Here is a 20,357-nt window from a genome sequence, read left to right as displayed (position 1 = left end):
TCCCTGCGAGTCCGCCGGCCACTGTCCTCCGTGAGAGTGAGAAGCAGCTGAGCCAAAGGACACAAACAGCTTCTCCTTGGTGACATGTGGGCGGGTCGTGTTGGTGCAGGCCTGGCCATCCGGGGGTGGCAGACACGCCCTGCGATGGGGGGAAGGGGGCAGGGGCAGGCAGGAAGGCTGGGCAAGCTCCCCCCGCCAGCCACGCTGTCCCCCTGCAGGCACTAGGCACGGAGACGCAGAGGAACTCGAGCCTGCGGCACCTAGATTTCTCGCCTGCCGTGGTCTGGCAGCGTCTCAGACACGAGAAAGAAACTCTCTGGTTGTCACGGAGTTCTTCAGGTAGGGGTTTGGCAGCCCGTCCCCCGGCACACGGGCCGGCCCGGCATCCTGTGTGGAGGGCAGTAGCAGCTCTTCCGCTCCTGGGCCGGTGCCTCCCGGCTGCCGGGACGGCCGGTGCTGGGGCTTTCCGGGTGCCACCTCAGTCACCGTGGGGGGCTCCCCAGAACTCTTTCTGGAGGGACAGTAAGGCCTGGCGGGGGAAGTCACGTACTCATTGTTTTCCCCTCCCAAAATGGTTTCCCGACCCTTTCCGGATTCCTCTGAGGAAACGTCTTCCAGAAAATTCCCAAAGTTCACCACCAGCTTGTCAATAAGGTCACTGGGGGCAGGACATGGCTTTAGAATCCTGTCTCCCGCCGTCACAGAGTCGTCAATCCCCTTCTGGGGCAGCTTCGTCTGAAAGAGGGAGAGGGACGCCCCGAGGGTCAAGGGGGGCTACGCACAATGGAACCGAAAGCCCATCAGGCTTGGGACACCAAGGCCCTGCCTGGGACCAGCCCCCCAACAGCCCCCTGAGACCAGAGGGGAGGCATCCCCTGCATGTGCCCTTCTAGGAAGCCTGGCAAGAGTGGCCCAGGTCTGAGAAGGAGCCCAGTGCATTGGACTGCGCTGCCTGCAGAGGCCTCGAGGCCCCCCGACCCTCGGCCCTTCGCCCACAAAGCCCAGCTGGGGCGAGAGTGTCACAGAGCTCTTAGAGCTGGGAAGACCAAAGTCACAGCGACATGCCAGCCCGCCAGGAACCCCAGGCGGCCCATGCCAGGGACGGCATCTTCTTCATCACCTTTGCCTCGGCAGAGCCAGCCCGGCGCGGCCCACGGGACAGCTGAGCGCTGGCTCGGGGCCAGACCTGCAGCTGGTGCCAGAGTCGCTGCGACGGTGGCCAGCCCTGCCTGCGAGTCACTGGCTCACTTAACTACTCTTAATGAGCAGGAAGGGAAGTGGGGTCACATCAAGCTGATAAAAGAGAGAGGAAAATAGAAACCCAAGTAACCAAAGTTAAAATAGATGTAAAAATAATTTTTGAATGTCCATGTTCAAAAAGGGACTTCTGAGTTGAAGCAAGAGTAATATTAAAAATTCCTGCACCAAGAGACACTGGACATGACCTTTCAATGGTGATGATTTAAAAGTCTCATGTGACTAGGCTTATTTTCACTTAAGCAAGGAATTCAACCTTAAAGTTTTCAGAACTGTTTTCAAGATTTTTGAAAAAAAAAGAGAGAGAGGGTTTCTCCTTACGAGTCTGGGGCCACCTCCCTGTCTCTGGACCCGCGCACATCAGCGTCACCTCAGGTCTCCAGGGGGCCTCTCGGTGACCGTGGCTGTTTGTCAAATGGCCTCAGAGAGCCGGCCTCTCGCTCCCCGATCGGACGGCCAGGCCCCACAGGTAGGGCGAGCGTCTTGCTCCCACTCACCCTCTGCAGGGCATGTAGGCCCTGCCCTGCTCACGCAGACGGCCCAGCCTGTGTGAGCCGTGCCCGGGGCTGCACCCTGCAGGGCTGCCCACCCGCCTGTCGGGAGCACCGGCTCACCTGCAGGCCGTCCCAGCGCCAGGTGGCCAGGCTGCTCCGGGCGGGGTTGGGGACCTGCGGCCAACACAGGCGCTTCAACCTGCTGGAGGAGGAAAGATGCCCAACAGGCATGAGTCCCAGGAGCTTTCTGCACGGACACCCAGGCCAAGCCCCGAGGGGGCAGCTCCCTGGCTCCTGACTCAACCTGGGAAACAGGCAGCATGGGGCGACCTTGGAGACGTGGCGGGAAGAGCCCTGTCCCCACACAGACTTTCCCTGCCCCTGCCCCAGACATCAGACCTCCCAGGGCCATGGCTTCGAGACCCGGGCCCTGGGTCGGGCGGGACTGAGCCTCTGGAGCCGCCCCCCCCCCCCCCCCCCCCCCCNCCCCCCCCCCCCCCCCCCGTGTGGGGATTCCCAAAGCAGGGTCCCACCCGGCGGCGGCGGCAGCAGCAGCACTCCCGAGGGACTCCCCAGACATGCAAAGTGCCGAGAAGGCGTGCCGGGGGTGCTGGGTGACAATCTGCTTAGCGGCCGAGGTCGACGCCAGTGTGCCCGTAATTGAGCACAGCTGCTGGGCAGAGACAGCCAGCGGGGGGCAGTTCTGCCCAGAAGTCTGCTGGGTGGGCAGCCCTCGACCTCGGGGCAGCAAGCGGTGCTCTGGGGAGAGAAGCACAACCCTGAAGGCAAGCTTCCCTCCCCCAAGTGGCTGGGGCACGAGAGACAACGCCCTGCACCAGGCCCCCGCCCCCCGCCCCGGCACTGCCCCAGAGCAGAGCGGTCTGCCTGAGCTCACGGCCTGCTGGCGCCTAACTCCACGGCCCACGGGCTCCCTGCACCAGGCTCTGCCTGCCTGAGTCCTCCCGCTGCCCCCAGGGAGCCCTCTAGACACTGAGGGGACAGCCCTCTCCCTATCTCTGGCCTCAGACGCCCAGCACAGCAGGTAAAGCCTCAGGGGCGGCTGGCACAACTCCGGCCTCCAAAGGGCCCTGGGTAGGCAGTGCTGCTGTCCAGTCACACGGCTGGTGAGCAGTGGGGCAGGTGCGGGGGCACAGCAGCTGCGGACCAGGGGACAGAGGGACGCCTCCGCCGTGCCAGAGCGCCCTCCCTGCACCCCAACCTCCCCGCCCATCTCCACCCCCGGTCTCCAGGGCACACGCTGCTCACTTGGGCCTTCTGAGGCCGTAGGCCACCGTCAGGACGGTGAGGATGAGCAGCCCACCGCCGACCAGCGCAGTGGTGAGGCAGACCTCAAGGACACCTGCGGGGAAGAGGGGGACAGTGTGGACAGGGGCGGGGCTCCTGCTGGCCTGCCCAAAAGCAAGGTTATCCCTGGCTGGTGTGGCCCAGTCAACTGAGTGCCGGCCTGTGAACCAAAGGGTTGCTGGTTCGATTCCCGGTCAGGGCACATGCCTGGGTTGGGGGCCAGGTCCCCAGTAGGGGGTGTGTGAGAGGTGACCACACGTTGATGTTTCTCTCCCTCTCTCTCTCCCTCCCTTCTCTAAAAGTAATTAAAGTATTTTAAAAAATTTGTCTCCTATTTTTAAAGTAAAAGCTGATGAGTAGAACATTATTATTGTGTACATTTCTGCTTCTAAAAACTCCAAAAATGATGAGGTCGAGTCCCTTCCCGTGGGCCTGTGGTGCTGGTCCAGCCAAGACGTTCCCTGCGAGGCCCAGCATGTGGTGACCTTGGACGCACAGAAGGGGTGACTGTGAATCTGGGGACGGCCTGGCTTGGGGCCGAGAGTGACCTTGGCACGAACCAAACCCTCCTCCTCGAGGTGATGTGGGGCTGGGTTCTGTGAGGAAGGAGCAAGATGCCCCATCTCTCCTGATTCGCCCTTGACTCGCCTGCGCCCCCTGCCCTCTGCGCCCACACGCCCTCCAGGAAGGCGAGGAGCCCGGGAACAGATGACTCCGGCACTTCAGCGCTGCCCTTCCGCTCGCTTTCCCCAACTCTGGGGGACACCGCCCCTCACCCTCTGCGAGAAGCCGAGGAGACCGCCAGGGCTGGGAGGAAACACTCACTGATCGACAGCGTCTTGAAGTTCACCCTGGTGCCGTTGGTGCCGCCAGCCCGGGTGCTGGCCATGACCTGCAGAGTGTAGGGTGTCCCCCGCGTCAGAGACCCCAGGCCATACCGCAGGGTGCTGGGGTCCACTGTGCGTGCTGCAGGGAGGCATCAGAGATGAGACCGTCAGGAGCCAGCCCCACTGCGCAGTCCCCCTGGGGCAATGGTTCCTGGGGTCTGACACCAAACACATGGTAACAGGAGCAAAGAGGTGAAACTGGGCGTCACCAAAATGCAAACTTTCGTGCATCCAAGACACTGTCGGAGGGAAACGACCACCCGCAGGACGGGAAAACCTATCTCAGATGGTGCATTTGGTAGGGAAGGGGAGAACACGTAAAAAGGTCTCTTAGAACTCGAGAACTGAAAGGTGACCCGGTTAAAAATGGGCAAGGAGACAGAGAGGACTCCAAAGACAACCTACAGGCGGCCAGCAAGCAAAGATGCTCGGTACCACTGTTACTGAGAAAGTGCACGTCGAACCCACACTGAGGCAGCACGTTGTACGATGCCCACTAGGAAACCGCGACAGTTCTTTAAACAGTACGTAACAAGCGTGGGCAAGCACATGGAGAAATTGGCAGCCTCACACGCCGCAGAATGGGGCGGCCGAGGCACAGAGGTCAGCGGTGGTTCCGTAGGCTGAACGGCAGCTGTCAGAGCTGTGCACTCCACAGAGTTGGTCGCAGGGGCTCACACAGACGTTTGTGTGCAGAGGGACCCACCAAGACCCCCCATGAAAGCTCACGGCAGCATCGACCGCCATGGCCAAGAGGCGGAAACAACCCGAACGTCGCGGCCGCCCGGCCGCCCGGCCGCCCACAGGGCGAACGCTGTTCGGGGTAAGAGGAAATGAGGCGCTGACGTGCACCGCCTCCTGGAAACACTGGGAAAAGCAAAGGCAGCTGGACAGGAACGGCCTCGTGCTGCAGGCCTCCAGGTGTGGCAGGGGGCGGTTTTGTGTAAGAGAGCTACAGGAAGCAACCAGCGAAGGCACAGGTGTCCACTTGGGAAGGACACGGCAGGGGTGACAGGCGCTCAGTGGCAGGGATGCACTCAGTGCCCCTGATCACACACTGTAGATCGGAAACGCCGTACATTTTAGAAGTGTCTTATCGGAACAAAAATCGGCCTGAACGGAAATCTAAGCCTGGGCCAGAAACGAGGGAGTCAGCAGATACCGTGGGTTCAAGAAAAAGGTGTGACGGGGCAGGGAGAGCAGGAGACTCGGTTAGAGGTCTGTCTGTGCCCCTCCCGTCAGCCCAGGGAAGTTCCGTCTGGAACAACGGCCAGGAGGCCCCAGGGAGGGAACGTGTCCCCGGCCCAACCAGCAAATCATACTGACGCCTCCGGTTCCTGCAGGACTTCCCGGTGCTGACAGTTCACTCGTCTGACTCCAAAAGCCTCAGGAGGCAGTGTCCTCAACCCCCTTTCCAGAGAGGCTCACAGACGCAGAGGGACGAAAGCCCCGTGTGGCCCTACGGCAGGCCGGCCACCACCTCTATTCGGGTCCTGGGTTTTTCCCGCTTGGCTACGAGCAGACTCACAGAATCCCTCTCCATTCTCGGCTTGGCAGAAGATGGTGTAGTTGCTGATGAAGCCGTTTCTCTGACTTTTGGGGAGCTCCTTCCATGTGACGGTGACTGTCTTCACGCCGATGTTCTCCACCTTGGTCACGGGACCTGCTGATGGGGCTTACAGGACAGGGGGGCAGACCATGAACAGGAAGGAAGCACAGCAGGTCCTCCCCACAGGGCCCTGTCCGGCACTCAGCCCGAGTTGGTGTCGGGGGCGGGGCCCGAGGAGGGAGCTGCCCTGCCAGCTCCTCGGGGAAGATCGTTGCTGGAGTCCTCCGTCTTGAACAGGAAGCGAAGGGGGGCTCTCTGTGGGCCCCTCGCTCTGCCCTGACACCCAGCTCTCTCATTCACACCCGTCCCGTGATTACCAAGCAGTCGAAGAGTGTGTTTCCACGGGCTACCCTGAGTGACAATATACCTTCCGCTGTCGAAGCTGGAAGATGTTAACTTCCAGAAAGATGAACATGACGTCTGAGAACGTCACCAGGAAAACCCTTGCTTATTGCTATGCAATTGAAAACAACCCGTTACGTCTCCGACTCATGACGAACTCTGCAGGGTCCCTAACTCAGCCCTAACTGAACACCATTGCTGCTCACAGTGCAGTCTGCCCTCAGTCCCGTTGGGACTTCGGGCAAGTCCTCACCTCTCTGAGCCTCAGTTTCCCATTTGTGAACCAAGGGGCTTGGACCTGACGAAGTCTGACGTCCACCCTGCTCTGAAATTCAGCGACTCTCTAACCCGGCCGCCGCGGCATCCCGCACACGGGGCCGCCGCGATGAAGGTGTGGCATACGAGCCCCGGCCTGCGGGCCTTTGCGGCTTGGCTGCGTGCTGAATGGGCCCGGTGCTTCCTGTCCCCACTACCCAGAACCCGGGCCACACCTACCGTCTTGCTCGAAATAAACCTGGGCAGAGTATGGCTCGCCAACTCGGTCTTGCAGCACCGGATGCACCGAGATGTTATAGCACCAGAAAGGCAACCTCACTGGAGAGAGAGAGAGAGAAGCATCGAGTGCAGAGTGTGGCGAGACCAAGAGTTATGACCTGAGACTTATGGCGGACACTCTCTCTGTTTCCTCATCTAGAAATAAGGCCAGGTTGGGTGGCCTCCCACGTCCATTCCGGCCCTCGTATTTTGAGTTAATTCTCAAAACGAGACCTGCAACACTCTGATGAAAGGACAGGGCCACCCAGGAAGGGGAGGGGGGAGGCCAGCCCTTCCCGCCGTGGGTTTTGCTGAGTGACTTGGGGACGGTCCACAGCACACCACCCCGTGTGCGCAGATGCCGTGCGGTCTAGTTCTGCCCACCTGCCTCCCAGCACGGGGTCCAAGTGTTCATGCAGGTGCAGTTGTGTGGGGAAAAATTCGGGCCAGTGGGCTCGGGAGGGTAAAGCCTCGCTCGTGTGTCCTCTGAGGGTCAGGGACACCCTGGAAGAGTGGCTGTGTCCGTCCCCTGGGGAAGGGCCCTGGCTCAGAAACAGGCAGCCAGAACAGAAGGGGGGCCCTGGGCCGCACACTCTCTGTCATCCATGTGGTTGAGACACCTGGGGAGGGCTCTCGGATGGCAGGTCCTGAGGTGGCGTTTCCACCTAGAAACCTGCCGGAGACCTGGCCAGCCACCCGGTGTTCTGGCCCAGCACTGCTGGGAAACGCCCAGAAGTGTGCGCTTCCCGGGCTTGCCCGACGCCACCAGCCACATCACAGCTCTGAAGCCCCCATTAAAGACTTAAAAACAGATGGAAATGGGGCGGGGTCCCACCCGAAAGGAGCCAGTGGGACCACAACGGCTACCTCGCTGGATTGTCCAGTTCCTGGCCCGAGACACCGGCTCCCAGCGCAGGGGGGCGGATTCCAGATCTGGGAGCCACTCCACTGTCCACGTGTCCACGTCCGGGGCGGAGCTCTGCCACGTCACCACCAGCCGGTCCTTGGTGAGGTGGGTCTGCACGGCCTGGATGCACGGAACCGCTGAAGGCAGAGAGGAGGACACTCTGCAGCCACCCAGCACCCCCTCCTGACGCACCCACCATGTCAGCATCTGGCCGCTGCCCGGGGCGCAAAGAAGGTCGGGGTTCAGGACCTCTGCCGCAGACCCCAGGGGATTTTCACCCCTTTCCTCACCCCACCTTCGATGGTTAAGTGCCCTCTGCACCCTTCCTTATCTCCCAAACATATTCCCACTGCCGTGTTGATGACCAGAGGCCAGGCCTCCCACAGGTGTCCCTGCAAGCCACAGTGACACAAGCCCGAGGAGAGAAGGGGTCTCTAAAGGCAGGGTTTGGGGCACCAGCAATTGTGGGGCTGGGAGGTGGTGGCCCAAAAATCACACCAAGCTGGTGACTTCAAATTTCACGTGTCTCAACTGGCCCTGCCCAACCTGGCTACAGAGGCCTGTCCCCAGGCGGTAAAATCTGTCTGTACCAGAAAGACACAAGCGTACCCAACCAACAAGTCTAGTTGTCAACCGGTAAGTAAGTGGCACCCCCACCCACCGGGGGGAAAACACCGGTCTGGACACAGGCCACAGGGACCCCTCCAGCAAGGAGCCTCAAACCCGCACCTTAGAGGGAATCGGAATTAAAGAGCTGTCTCATTTGCAGGTTTGGGGAGGCGGAGTGGGGGCTCAGAAGATCACAGACGTGCCCCCTCCCCGCTCCTCTCCTGCCCCCACCAGAGCCTTCCAGGTCAGAACCTGCGGCCCGTGTGTCTAAGGGAACACGGAGTCCCAGGTGAGGAAGATGCGGGGATGGCCCCCCGACAAANGGGAAAACGCCGGTCTGGACACAGGCCACAGGGACCCCTCCAGCAAGGAGCCTCAAACCCGCATCTTAGAGGGAATCGGAATTAAAGAGCTGTCTCATTTGCAGGTTTGGGGAGGCGGAGTGGGGGCTCAGAAGATCACAGACGTGCCCCCTCCCCGCTCCTCTCCTGCCCCCACCAGAGCCTTCCAGGTCAGAACCTGCGGCCCGTGTGTCTAAGGGAACACGGAGTCCCAGGTGAGGAAGATGCGGGGATGGCCCCCCGACAAATCTGAGAAGGCCCAGCAGCAGGAAGCCTGGGCCCAGCGCCCGGGTTGGGTGGGGCGGGGGTGGGTGGTGACACGGCCATTTCTGAGCACTGGAAAGGCACCAGCCAGATGGCTCTGCCACCAGCCCCGTCCCGGACCCTCTTCCCAGAGGGGCCCGAAGACACATCGACGTTTCCCACTGACTACTGCACTGGGAACGGCTGCCGCGGCCATTCTCCAGTTGACGCCGCTTTATTACACAATGGTCCAGTGGGGACCACTCGCTGTATGTCGGCAAGGTGCCCAAGCCTTCTGTGCGCAGAGCCAAAGAGTCAACACTTTAGGTTTCACAGGCCGTGGTCTCTGGCGCAGCTACGAACCCTGTCCTCGCAGAACCGACGGTGGCACGGGCAACGGCGAACCGGAGGGCGCGGCTGTGCCCGTGAAACTTGGTTTACGAAACGGGTGTCGGCCAGGTTTGGCCCACAAGCTACGGTTTGCCTGCACCTGCTCCAGAACCATCATAACCGACGACACGGTGACACTTCGGACACACAGTGGGCCCCTGCAGAGCCGGGGGGCACAGACGAGAAGCCCTTTGGGAACTGAGCAAATTTTAGTCGAGGTCTAGAGCAGAACAAAGCAGGGAGACCCACTGCCTTGAATGAGAATCAAAGGAGGGATTTTATTCTAAAACGGCCTAAAACGTGAGTTTGCCGAGGAACAGTGCAACATCGGACACGATTTAACAGGGGCGTAGCGAGCCAAGGGTGGGCAAGTGTGCGCGCAGGGCATTTCCCCGAACCCTGCAGTTGGAGGGAGGAAGAGGGCGTGAGCCAAGGGGACGGGGACGCAGACGTGGTCAGGACCGGGGGCGGGTTTCGAAGGAGCGGCGGCTCTGCCCCTTTTGTGGGGCCCGGCCGTTCAGACCGACACAGACTCGGCCGCCACCCGGAGATCGCGGGGCTCGCAGTGCTGCCCGACGCCTCACGGGGGGCTGGTTTCTCGTGGAGGCTGTTCCCCGGACGCTGCTTCACCGGCTCATTGACTACAGGAAGGCTTTGCTCTTCCCACAGAACTGAAAAGCCTCCGCCCAGTTTTCACTGGGACTCAAGAGACACAGCAACCCATGAGAGGAGAGGGGCTCTCCCCGCCACCTCCAGGGGCAGGCGGCAAAGGGAGGGGTGTTTGTGGCACTCACGCTTTTCCGCGATGGCTGGAACCCTCAGGGTGGCCGCAGGACCCTCTCCGATAGAATTGTAGGGGATCACAGACACCCGGTAGGTGTCACTGCCCAGGTACAGCTTCAGGCGCTGGTGCTCGTGTGTGGTATTCATGGTCTCTGCGAGGCGAGTGCTGTTTTCTGGAAAGTACCGTACGAGGTAGCCGAGTGTCCTCTCCAGGGCCGGGGCTCCTCTTGCCTTCTGCACACAGAGGAACCCACGTTTGTGGCCAAAAACAAAGAAAGACAAGCCCTGAGCTGGTGCTGAATGGGTGGAGGAGGGGCGAGATGATGTCAACTCTTTGATGCTGAACTGGGGCGAGTCACACAGCCCATGCTGTGACATTGAACCTTGAAGGGCATTTGCTGGACGGGCCCTTGGTCTCTACACTAACAGAAGCCTGACCCCATGAGGCCAGACCAGGAGAGCACCTGGGCCTGCGGAAGCAAGACACCCCACTGACCATCGGCTGTCTCTTCCTCCCCAGCCCACGTGGCAGAGACCATCACTAAACAGCTAACCCAGCCCCAAGCCTGTCCTGGCCCCGAGGCACCCCTTGCCTGGGAGCTCAGGGTTGGAGAGTCCTCTGAGAGTCCCCTGAGAGTCCTCAGGGCAATCACCTCTTATCCCCACCCCGCTCTGCAAAGTGGGCTCCCTTCCCCAGCCCAGGTGCCCCAGCACCCCCAGCTAAGGCAGGGGGTCCTCTCAGCCTCAGGTGACCCCGGGGACTCCAAGGCAAGCTCTTCCTGTCAGCCCCACAACAGAGGCCACCAACCAGAGGTTTTCCCGAGGAGCAGCACAACTTCCTGCTCTGATGACACCCAGGCGGGGGGAGTCAGGGGGGGGGTGGGATGACCACCTGCAGAGGCAGACGGGACTTCAGGGTCCCTGCGTCTGCTGCCCTCCCGACCTGGGGCTTCTTTCCTGGCTCCCACGACACAACTGCCCAGTCCGAGGGCCCTTCTCTCCAGGCGTGCCTCCCCCCTCGGAACCAGGGCCGAGACGCATTCCTGGGCCATGAAGCTCCCTGCTTGAAAGCCTGCGACTCAGCCCCCATGTGGTCGCAGAGCTGCGGGGTCCTCGCCGCTGCCTCGCCTTTCCCCAGTGGCTCTCATTCTCAGGGCGGCTCCTGCTGCGGTGGAAGGAGGGGCAGCCCCAGGCACGGGCAGCAGGTGGCCCCCCTGCCCCCCCACGTGGTGACTGACTACCCTGGGGGGTGCACTGCTGGCTTCCCCTCCCCCCGGGGTGGGGGGGCTGGTACCACTGACTGAGCACTCCTGTCCCTCTGCTTCCGAGGGAGCCCACAGTCCTGGAAGAGGGGAGGGGAAGGCAGGAGACTCTGACCCCAGAGCGGTGGGGGTTGAATGTCGTTTGGCAAAGCCGGGCAATTTCTCCATTCTCAAAGGCCCGCTGAACTCGCCGGGACCTTAGCCAGCCGGGAAGAGCGCACCAGTGCTCGCTGAGACTTGGGGACGGGCTCTGAGACCTGGCACCCCCTGCCCTGCCCCTGGGTGCCTCTTAGTTGCCCCACCTTCCCTGTTTCCTGGCTGGAATTCTTCCTCTGGTTGCCCTTTTCCTTTCCGATTGGTCTCCTCTTCCCCCTCCGTTCAGCCCTTCTCCTCCTTCCTTGCCTCTGCCTTGCCTGCCTGACTCTCCTCCCCGCTCACTCCCCAGCCTACCCCCCTGCCCCGAGAGGACTCTTCAGCCTGTTCTGTGCTGCTGTGTCCCCACCATGCAGGCACATGCATGCCACACGTCTGCAGTGACCCAAGGACACCCCATCGGCTATGGGCTCTGCACCCTCCCATTGCCCCCAGAGCCGGCCAGCCCACAGGGGCTCTCGGCAGCGGCCAAGGGGCCTCCTGCACTTGACCGGGCACCTGCGCACATGCCGGTGCTTTGGATGGAAGGACACAGGGGCTACGGCAGCTCAAGGCACCTGCAGGCTTTGTGAGCTGGGGAGCCAGGTGAGACTGGGCATCACAGGGCCTCATGGGAAGGAAATTCAGGAGGTCAAAGTTCGAGACTCACAGTTCCTCCAGGAATAAGAGACCAGGGGCTTTAAGTAAGAAAGGACCAGAGCACAGTCACCTTCCACAGCAGTGTCACAGGCCGAAGTCCGTCCCCCTGGGCTGGGCCGAGGATCCTCCACACGTCCAGGCCGAGAGGAGCTGCAGGGATGAGAGGGAAGCTCTCAGACGGCGGTGACCGTGACCTGGGCAGCTGGGCAGGGTTTGCTATGGGGTCCGGCAGGGCCAGCATCCCACCGACCAGCGAGGTCTGAATCTCGTGGCTGAACGACTGGATGCAGCCGGGACAGAAAGCAACCACCCGCAGGTCTGCTGACACGGTGTGCGCTTAGAGAGGAAGGAGAGCAGACCCCGTCGTGATAGAAGTCTTCGCCCAAAGCTGGACCGATGCGTGACAGTTCATGTCCTCTGAGGCATTGATCTACACGCATGAAAGCTGGGAACGCCAGACACAGCCGACGGGGAAATACATGTAAGTCACGCCCGGCCTACGTCCCAAAGGTCGGAACTGCACCTCTCACTGCCACCAAGTGCAAGAAAGAATCAAAGAAGGAAGGAGCCGAGAAGCAGCCCACGCTGCTCCCCTCTGAGCTCTGCCTTCGATGCCGGTCTTCCTGGCAGGAAGCGTAGAGAGGAGTCACGGTGCATATTTCTTGGGGCCTCACAAAACCGAAACACAGAAATCTGCACGCAGAGGCGAGCGCTTCCTGGTGCAGGCCACCCCCGAGGCCACCACCACGTGCAGCCAGGAAGTACGTTTGGACCCAAGGGTACATATCACACGTGACCCCGCATTCCTCCGGCGAGCAAGGTCACCAGAGACAACCCGGTTCAGGTGTGTTCGAGTCTGACACTCTGACCACATAGGGGTAAAACTGGCAAAAAGAGAGGAATTCACATTTCGCTTGGTCTCTGGGCTCTGTCTCGTCTCAAGCCGGTTTTGGCAAGACGTGAAGCCCTGGCAACTCCTGGCTGAATGCTCTGCGCCTAACATTTCGAAACGCTGAGCTTTGGATGGAGGAGAGGAGCAGAGTCTTAAGGTGCCATCAGAAGGCGAGAGGCCTGAGGAGCCAGCGCTCCCGTGGAGGCCTCAGGGTGCGCCTGAGCCTTTTCTCCAGGGAAGCGCAAGCGGAAGATCGTGCCATCTGGTCTGCGGAGAATGGGCTCAGCCTCGGACCTGAACTACGTTGGTGCAGAGACCGTTTTCAGCGTCTCTTTGACGTCTGTGACAGTGTCTTAAAGGAAGAGACCGAACCCAGATAAAGATAAGCTCGCATGCAGGAGACGTGACCAAGGGCCATCGGGCCAGCAGCCTGCGCCGTGGGGATGGAGAGGCACCGCCACAGTCCTCACTATCCGTCTGAAAGCCGCGTCCAAAGAGGCAAATGTGAACCCGTTACCGAAAAGTCAATCACTCCAGTCACTGGGTTAGAAATAGAGTCAACCACAGGCAGGCCGTGACGACGAGAGGATTTAATCGGGTATTTCCCTCGTGTGCTGAGGCCGCCGTTCCCTGCAGAGAGCACTCAAGGGGAAGGGCTTCCCAAGATCAACAGCCTTGCTCCTGTGTGGATCTCCAAGCGTTCTGGCCAGTTTTCCACTAACCACGAGTTAATAATAGATTTGAGGTTTCATCAAAAAGGGAAAAAGTAAGCCCTGGCTGGTGTAGCTCAGTGGATTGAGCCCGGGCCTGCGAACCACACGATCGCAGTTCGATTCCCAGTCAGGGCACATGCCTGGGTTGCAGGCCAGTTCCCAGCAGGGGACTCACGAGAAGCAACCGTACATTGACATTTCTCTCCTTCTCTCCTTCCCTTCCCCTCTAAAGATAAATAAATAAAATCTTTAAAAAAAGAGTTATATTTTTAAAATGTGCATATTTTTAAAAAAAGGAAAAAGTGAAACTTCTGTATTTGTGACAAAGCCCAATTAAATTTTCCAAATCTGCCCCCCAAACTGTATGGATTCCGAGGCAGCCGTTGTTGGGAGCGACACAGGGACCCTTGGGTGCTGTACTGCCTCAGGGACAGCCGCGGGGGCCGCACCCCTGAGACCGGCTGGTGCCCCGATGACACGTGACAAGGAGAGCCGCCCGCTCCCAGCCAGCCGCATCCACGTCCCACTTCGCAGCCGCATCCACGTCCCACTTCGCAGCCGCATCCACGTCCCACTTCGTGGCAGCTTCGCATTTGACCCCACAGCCCTGCAGCTGGGAACCCCGACCGCATCAGCCTGTTGTCTGAGCCCGGAGCAGGGAGGCAGCTGCCCTCGCTCACGAGCTTCTAAGAAATAAGCCAGATTTGAACGTGTCCGGTGTGTCTGTGGCAGGTACTGACATGCTCACAGGTGGGTGGACACCCGAATCATCCCAGAGAGAAGACGCAGGGCTTCAGCCCAGGAGTTTCCAACCGTTAGGAGAGGTGTTCGGCGCGTTGTGCCAACTGGCACGTCAGTGTGAACACAGAACAGGTCGTTTCTGAGTGAGAACAGGGGAAGCGAGGGTTTCTTGGGGGCAGATGGGTTTTCATTAATTTCTTCTGGGATCCTCAAAAAAAAAAGAACAACAACAAAAGCAAAAGCTTCCTCCTGGTGACTCTGGTCAGTGAGTGTTGACTGGGCTTAACCAGCCAAGGGTGCAGCAGCATCTACTGTTTGGCTGCTTAATCTCGGCCGCGTGGCGAGGATCGTCAGCAGCTGCAATGCTGGCGGCGACTCCAGGCGGTGAGCATGCCATCAGACCCTGGCTAGAGTGCGGACAGCCCGTAGAAGACACTGAGCGGTAAGGACCGGGAGGTTACCTCGGGGGGCCAGGGACAGCGACCGGGAGGAGCAGGGCTGAGAACAGTGGACACCCCGCAGGCGAGCTGAACTCTGGCCGGCCTGTCCGAAGGCGCGGCCCAGGGGGTCCCTGGCAGCCCGGCGAGCCGTGCCATTTACCCCGATGTTTTAGAAGGAGGGCCCCGCCAAGACCAGCAGCAAAACCTGGCCCTCTGAGAGCCTGTGACCATCAGACCGTTTTTCCCGTCATGGTGACTCCAGGCTCTGCTGTGTATATCTTCAGTGCATCACAGGAGGTCTTCGGTAGGATACCACTTCATGTGCAGTGTAAGTAGGACCTTTACCAGTGCATGAAAAATGGGGTCTGAACTTCTGACTCCAGGACACAGAGCTGCTGCCACAGCTGGCACCGCCAGAGGCAGCTGGCTGACCTGTGGGCGGGGGTGGGCCCTGCAGGGAGGGAAGGTGCAGGCCCTCCGGCTCCAGGACCCCGGGCTCCTAATTCCCAGGCACCGCACTTGGCAAGGTCCACAAAGGGTGGCCCTGCCGCCCGACCCAGCGCCAGCAGACGGGGATTGCGAGGGCCCCACTTGCCTTCCTCCTCGGTCATTCCCATTTTCTCTTGGCTCCAGCCACTCCAGAACTTGGACTTCCGAGCTGCACACCGCAGAGCTATGGCATAGACCGCAAACGCCTGCAGCCCTGTGAGGTTGTAGGCTTGGTCTCCGTCCATCTCCCTCTCGAAGCTGACTTCCATCTGCAAGGCACAGAGAACGCTGAGCCGGATGGGAAACCACCAGGAATCTTTCCATTTTCCTCCTCACTCCCCAAGCCCCTCTTACCTTTTCAGAGCCAGTGGCACTGTATTTCAGACTTTTCAGTGTATAGTTTTCATAAATAAACCTCCACACATCCTCAGGGACCCAAAAGCCACTCCCTGCCACTTCCCACCTCTAAGCTCTTGAGGCAGAGAAGCCGGCCTCTGAGCTGGCATGAGCACGCTGGCCTGAGCTTCTGGAAGAGGTGAGGTGGAGCCCTGGGGCCCCCAGCCACCTGGGCCTCAGCTCCAACTCTGGCAGTGACTCCAGCACCTACAGATGAGGCCCCAGGGGACAGCAGGTCCCCTCAGGGGCACCGAGTTCAACCTCACATCTGGACAACACCTGGAGAAGCGGAGGGTCCCTGGGCGGCCTAAGCGTTGTCATTGGCAGGAGCAGATCGGAGCCCCTGCTTCCACAGCCCTAGACGCCACCTCGTCCCCGAGCCTCCCTGCCCAAGGACCGGTCCTTGGGTGACCAGGAAGCTGCCCACAATGCCGCAGCCTGGATGCTCCACTCCCTGCGACGCTCCCCGGGGGAGAGCAGTGCACGAAGCGCTCTGTTCTGGAGCATCCTCGGGAGGAAGGCGAGCCTGCCACTTCCTCTGACCTCTGACGTCTCTTGTGGAAACCACGACAGAAACAAAGGCCCGGCCGCTCGCTTCTGCGGTGGCCGTGTGGCTGCGACGGCACTTGTAATTGTGGGTTCACTTTGACTCCCGCTGACTAACAAACCAGAACAGCACCAGCAGGCAGTCCGTGTGGGAGCGTGTGCACGAGCCGCCTGACCCCGCAGGGCCCGTAGGCCTGCCAGTCCTGGTGTGGGTGTTGCCGCCGGGAACCAGCACGGAACTGCACGCAGGTCCTGGGCCTGTCACCAGGCAGCACAGGAGGGTGTCTGTGGTGACAAGCTTGGCACCCAGCTCCAGTGGGAGCCCACTGGCCTTGCCACCCCAGGACCTGGCGTTGCCAGGACGCAGGACCAGCTGCGGGGCAGGGTCGCTGCTGAGCCCCAGGTACCCAGGGCATCTCTGTCAACCGCCCCTGAAATGCTGCAGGGCCAGGACGGGGTTGCTGGAAACAACCTCACAACAGATTTGGGACAAGCCATTGTCTCTGGGCAGGAGTGTCCCTAGGGGCCGGCAGTTGGGGGCTCGGCCGGAGGCAGACAGATCTTTGCAGAAGGCTGTCCACAGGTGAGTAGTAAAAATGGAAACAATAGTAATCCATGTGCAAGGAAGTCAAGTAAAGGCCTCTCTCGTTTTTCCTGCCTTTTGAAACAGATGATACTAGTTTTTCAAATCTTTTGGATGTTTCCTACTCATTCCTAGTCCCTGTGTCCTGGGTTCAGGCTTCCTGCCGGGCATGCTCAGCAGGACTCAGGGAGAAGGCTGCCGGGGCCCCCCAGGCACGTGCCCCCAGGGCCCCCCTTGCACTCTGGCCTTCCACCCAGGGTCCACTGGCCTTCCAAACAGGAGGGCTTCAACCTAAACCTTGAAGTGAAACAGCTCCTTTTCCGAAATAGTTGGGACTGGGAGCAGATGCCGCGGACAGAGGGCCCACAGTCCTCCCGCGGGAAGAAGCCGAGTGGCAGCTTCACGAACCAGACAAAAGAAGAGGCGTCTGACTGGGGTGGTGATGACAGGGCACAGTCAAAGGGGCCAGGGGACCTGAGCACACTCCGCAGGCAGCAGGGACGCCAAGGCCTCCCATGGTCCCTGCTGGGCCACCGCCGGGCTCGGGTGGGGCGGTGGGGGTGGGGGGGTCGATGTTGTTACTGATGATTGAATTGGGTGTGGAAGGAAGGGTTAGCAAAGCTGAGGGCACTGGAAGTTAGAGAGTAAAACGCTGACGGTAAGTTTTATTGAAAAGTTAGAAAGCAACTAAGTTTGGGGGATAGAATGAAGATTCTCAACCGTCTACAATGATGGGCCAGAGCGACAGGAAGAAATCCAAAGGGAGTGAATAAAATGCCTGCGCTCAGGTTAAAACAAACAAGTTACAAGGAAGTAAAAATCTATTGGTAAGTCTTGTGTGTGGGGGGCGAGTTTTAAAGATTTAACTGGTGTCCCCGACTAGCAGGTAGGAGCTGATGGCATAGTATGGCCCCGAAGACGTGCTGTGGTTTCAGCCTGTGCCCATGGGCACACAAAGGTCTCTCCTGACCTCTGAGGTAAGCAATGTTTCTTACAGAACAAAAAGCATTCATTCTAAAGGCAAGGATTGATAAAGTTCAGCAGTATTAAAATGAAGTTCCATTCGCCCGACATCACCACAGAGAGAACGAAGCCAGGCCACGGGGGGAGAGACGTCGGCGACACTCACCCAGCAGATAGAAGACTCATAACAGAACATGCAAGGAATCCTACAAGCCGGTAAAAAAAATCAGGTGGTCTGACAGAAAAAAGGGGCAATAGGCTTAAAAAACAACTCACAGAGGAGGGTTCCAAACAGCCACCAAACCACGGGAAGGTGCGCCGCCCCGTCACCAGCCAGGTGCATGCACATTAAAGCCGCAGGTCTGCTGTGCTCGTACCATGGAGTACTACACAGCAAGGAAAAGTGTGGGCTCTGGCCTCACATGATGTGAATGAATCTTAAAAGCACAGACACTTCTCCAAGGAGGACAGACAGAAGGCCCAGAGACACATGAAAAGATGCTCAGCATCACTAGCCACCAGAGAGATGCAAATTAAAACCACAATGAGATACCACTTCACACCGGTCAGAATGGCCATCATAAACAGATCAACAAACAATAAGTGTTGGAGAGGATGTGGAGAAAAGGGGACCCTAGTGCACTGTTGGTGGGAATGCAGACCGGTGCAGCCACTGTGGAAAACAGTACGCACTTTCCTCAGAAAACTAAAAATGGGACTGCCTTTGGACCCAGCATTCCACTGCTGGGATTATATCCTAAGGATCCTGAAACACCAATGCAAAAGAACCTATGCACTCCAGTGCTCATAGCAGCACAATTTATAATAGCCAAGAGTTGGAAACGGCCTAAGTCCCCATCAGCAAAAGAGTGGATCAAAAAACTACAGTACATTTACACAATGGAGTACTATGCAGCAGAAAAAAGGAGGAACTCCTACCCTTTGTGACAGTATGGATGGAACTGGAGAGCATCATGCTAAGTGAAATAAGCCAGGCAATAAAAGACAAATACCATGTGATCTCACCTGTAAGTGGAACCGGATCAACAAAACATACAAGCAAACAAAATACAACCAGAGACATTGAAATAAAGAACAAACTGACAGTAACCAGAGGGGAGGGGATAATGGGGGAAAGAAGGGGAAGGGTCATCAAGGAACATGTGTAAACGACACATGGACAAAGTCAAGGGGGGTAGGATACAGGATGGGAGGGTGGGGCGGGCGGGGTGGGGTTGGGGGAAAATGGGGACAACGATACTTGAACAAGAGTGAAAAAGAGAGAGAGAGACAAAGTGCAAAGTGTATGGGTTCCATTGACATAATGACCAAACTACACTGCTCAGGGCTACAGGCCTCACACCAGAGTAAAAAGCAAAGTATAATTACCACAGAAATCATGGTAACTGCTAGCTCTCAGGGGAGCTAGTAATAATAAAGGGAACTTATATCATTAAGCGGACAATAACAAATTGTTCAATGCAACATTTATCTTTTGTTCACTTTTCTAAATGTGCATCATACATCATGATGTCATAAAAGGTTGGAAAAATAAAAAAGGAAAGAACCAAGCCCTGGAATCGCTGGCAGTGGAGGAGACAGCTGGGCTGGAACCGGGGTGGACGGCAAAGCAGCATTCTCACCCTTCAGTCCCACTCCACGCCGGGCTCCCCGCGCAGCGAGCAAGGACAGTCGAACACCCCCGGGCTATGCGGCCATGCGGGTGAGGGCCAGGAAGGGTTCCATCATTCTCCATGTCTGCTTTCAGTGTGGAGAATGGAAACAGGCCAGCAGAAGCTGTGGACAGTCCCCTCCTCCTGGCCCTCTGGCGGAAATGTGTCGCAGGGGCGCTTACCCAGGGGTCACTCTCGTTGGCTCTGAATCGAAGTGTGTAATTGAGGGCCGATGAGACAGGCTTCGCCCACCGTATGTGAAGCATCCGCTTGACGCCCGGCAGTGGCTTCACGCTGGAAATCACAGGCGGTTCGACTTTTACTGAAAGTAAAAACCATTGAGTTCTTGTATTAGCGATAAGATCAGGAAGTACCAAAAACATCCGCCCAAAACTGAAATGAGAAACAAAAAACCTGGGAAAGAAATGGCGGTGCCCGTTGTGCAATGGGCTGTACCCAGATGCGTCACAGAGGTGGTGCTGACAAAGCGCTCCAAGCCCCACCCCTAAACCCCGACTATCCAGGGGGGACATTTACTGCTTGGGTGGGGCATGTAGGTCAGGGTGGAGGTCAGAAAAAAAGGCCATCGACCAGAAAATGGGTGTTTGCTCCCCTCCCCCTGCCCTGTCTCTCTCCTTGCCCTCGTGCCCCCACCCCCCGCCCCTCCGCCAAAGAGGCTTGCCCTGAAGAAAATGGCCCGTCCTGGCCTCTGAACACGGCAAACATTTTCACCCCCAAATCTCTCCCTTTGAAAAGATGTATATTGTTTCTGGTTCTAGAAGTACCATATGTGCATTCAAAAGAATTTTAAACATGGAAAAGAACAAAGAAAAAGTTTAAATTACTCATAATGCCATCACCCAGACACAACCATTGTTAACATGCTGGTGTATTTTCAGGCCTTTTTCTATGTGGCTATTTGCATGTTTTTCCAACAAAATTGATATTGTGCTAAATAATGCCTTCCTCTTTTTTTAAGAATATTGTACAATTGGCATATACCCTCCCTTGCATCGAGAATTCTCCAAAACGTGATTTTTTTCAAAGCGTCACAATGTCCCACCTGATAGATACACAGCCCTGGCCCGACCTTTGCCTGTCGCTGTGCGTCCACAGTCTCCGAGGTCTGGCTTTAAGGCCCTGAGAGCAGGAGCTGGTCTCGATCG

General features: G+C 58.5%; 1 protein-coding gene across 1 annotated transcript in view; it reads right to left on the bottom strand.

The window, feature by feature from the left end:
* Positions 1-230: 230 nt before the first annotated feature.
* The window catches only part of IL31RA (interleukin 31 receptor A), a 38,478-nt gene continuing 18,351 nt past the window's right edge, over positions 231-20,357 (bottom strand). The window contains exons 5-15 of the mRNA XM_037038479.1: positions 19,374-19,513; positions 15,137-15,299; positions 11,826-11,905; positions 9,713-9,935; positions 7,290-7,472; positions 6,390-6,488; positions 5,472-5,618; positions 3,882-4,022; positions 3,018-3,111; positions 1,872-1,953; positions 231-735 (exon numbers count right to left, since the gene is read on the bottom strand). Coding sequence (XP_036894374.1) covers positions 295-735; positions 1,872-1,953; positions 3,018-3,111; positions 3,882-4,022; positions 5,472-5,618; positions 6,390-6,488; positions 7,290-7,472; positions 9,713-9,935; positions 11,826-11,905; positions 15,137-15,299; positions 19,374-19,513 — 1,793 coding nt within the window. The 3' untranslated portion in view covers positions 231-294. The remainder of the gene's footprint in view (positions 736-1,871; positions 1,954-3,017; positions 3,112-3,881; positions 4,023-5,471; positions 5,619-6,389; positions 6,489-7,289; positions 7,473-9,712; positions 9,936-11,825; positions 11,906-15,136; positions 15,300-19,373; positions 19,514-20,357) is intronic.

The sequence above is a fragment of the Sturnira hondurensis genome, unplaced genomic scaffold, assembly GCF_014824575.4.
Source record: "Sturnira hondurensis isolate 20B ecotype Veracruz unplaced genomic scaffold, ASM1482457v3 Scaffold0024400, whole genome shotgun sequence".
Classification (NCBI taxonomy): Eukaryota; Metazoa; Chordata; class Mammalia; order Chiroptera; family Phyllostomidae; genus Sturnira; species Sturnira hondurensis.
The sequence above is the reverse complement of the archived record's forward strand: the minus strand, read 5'-3'. Positions and strand labels throughout refer to the sequence as shown.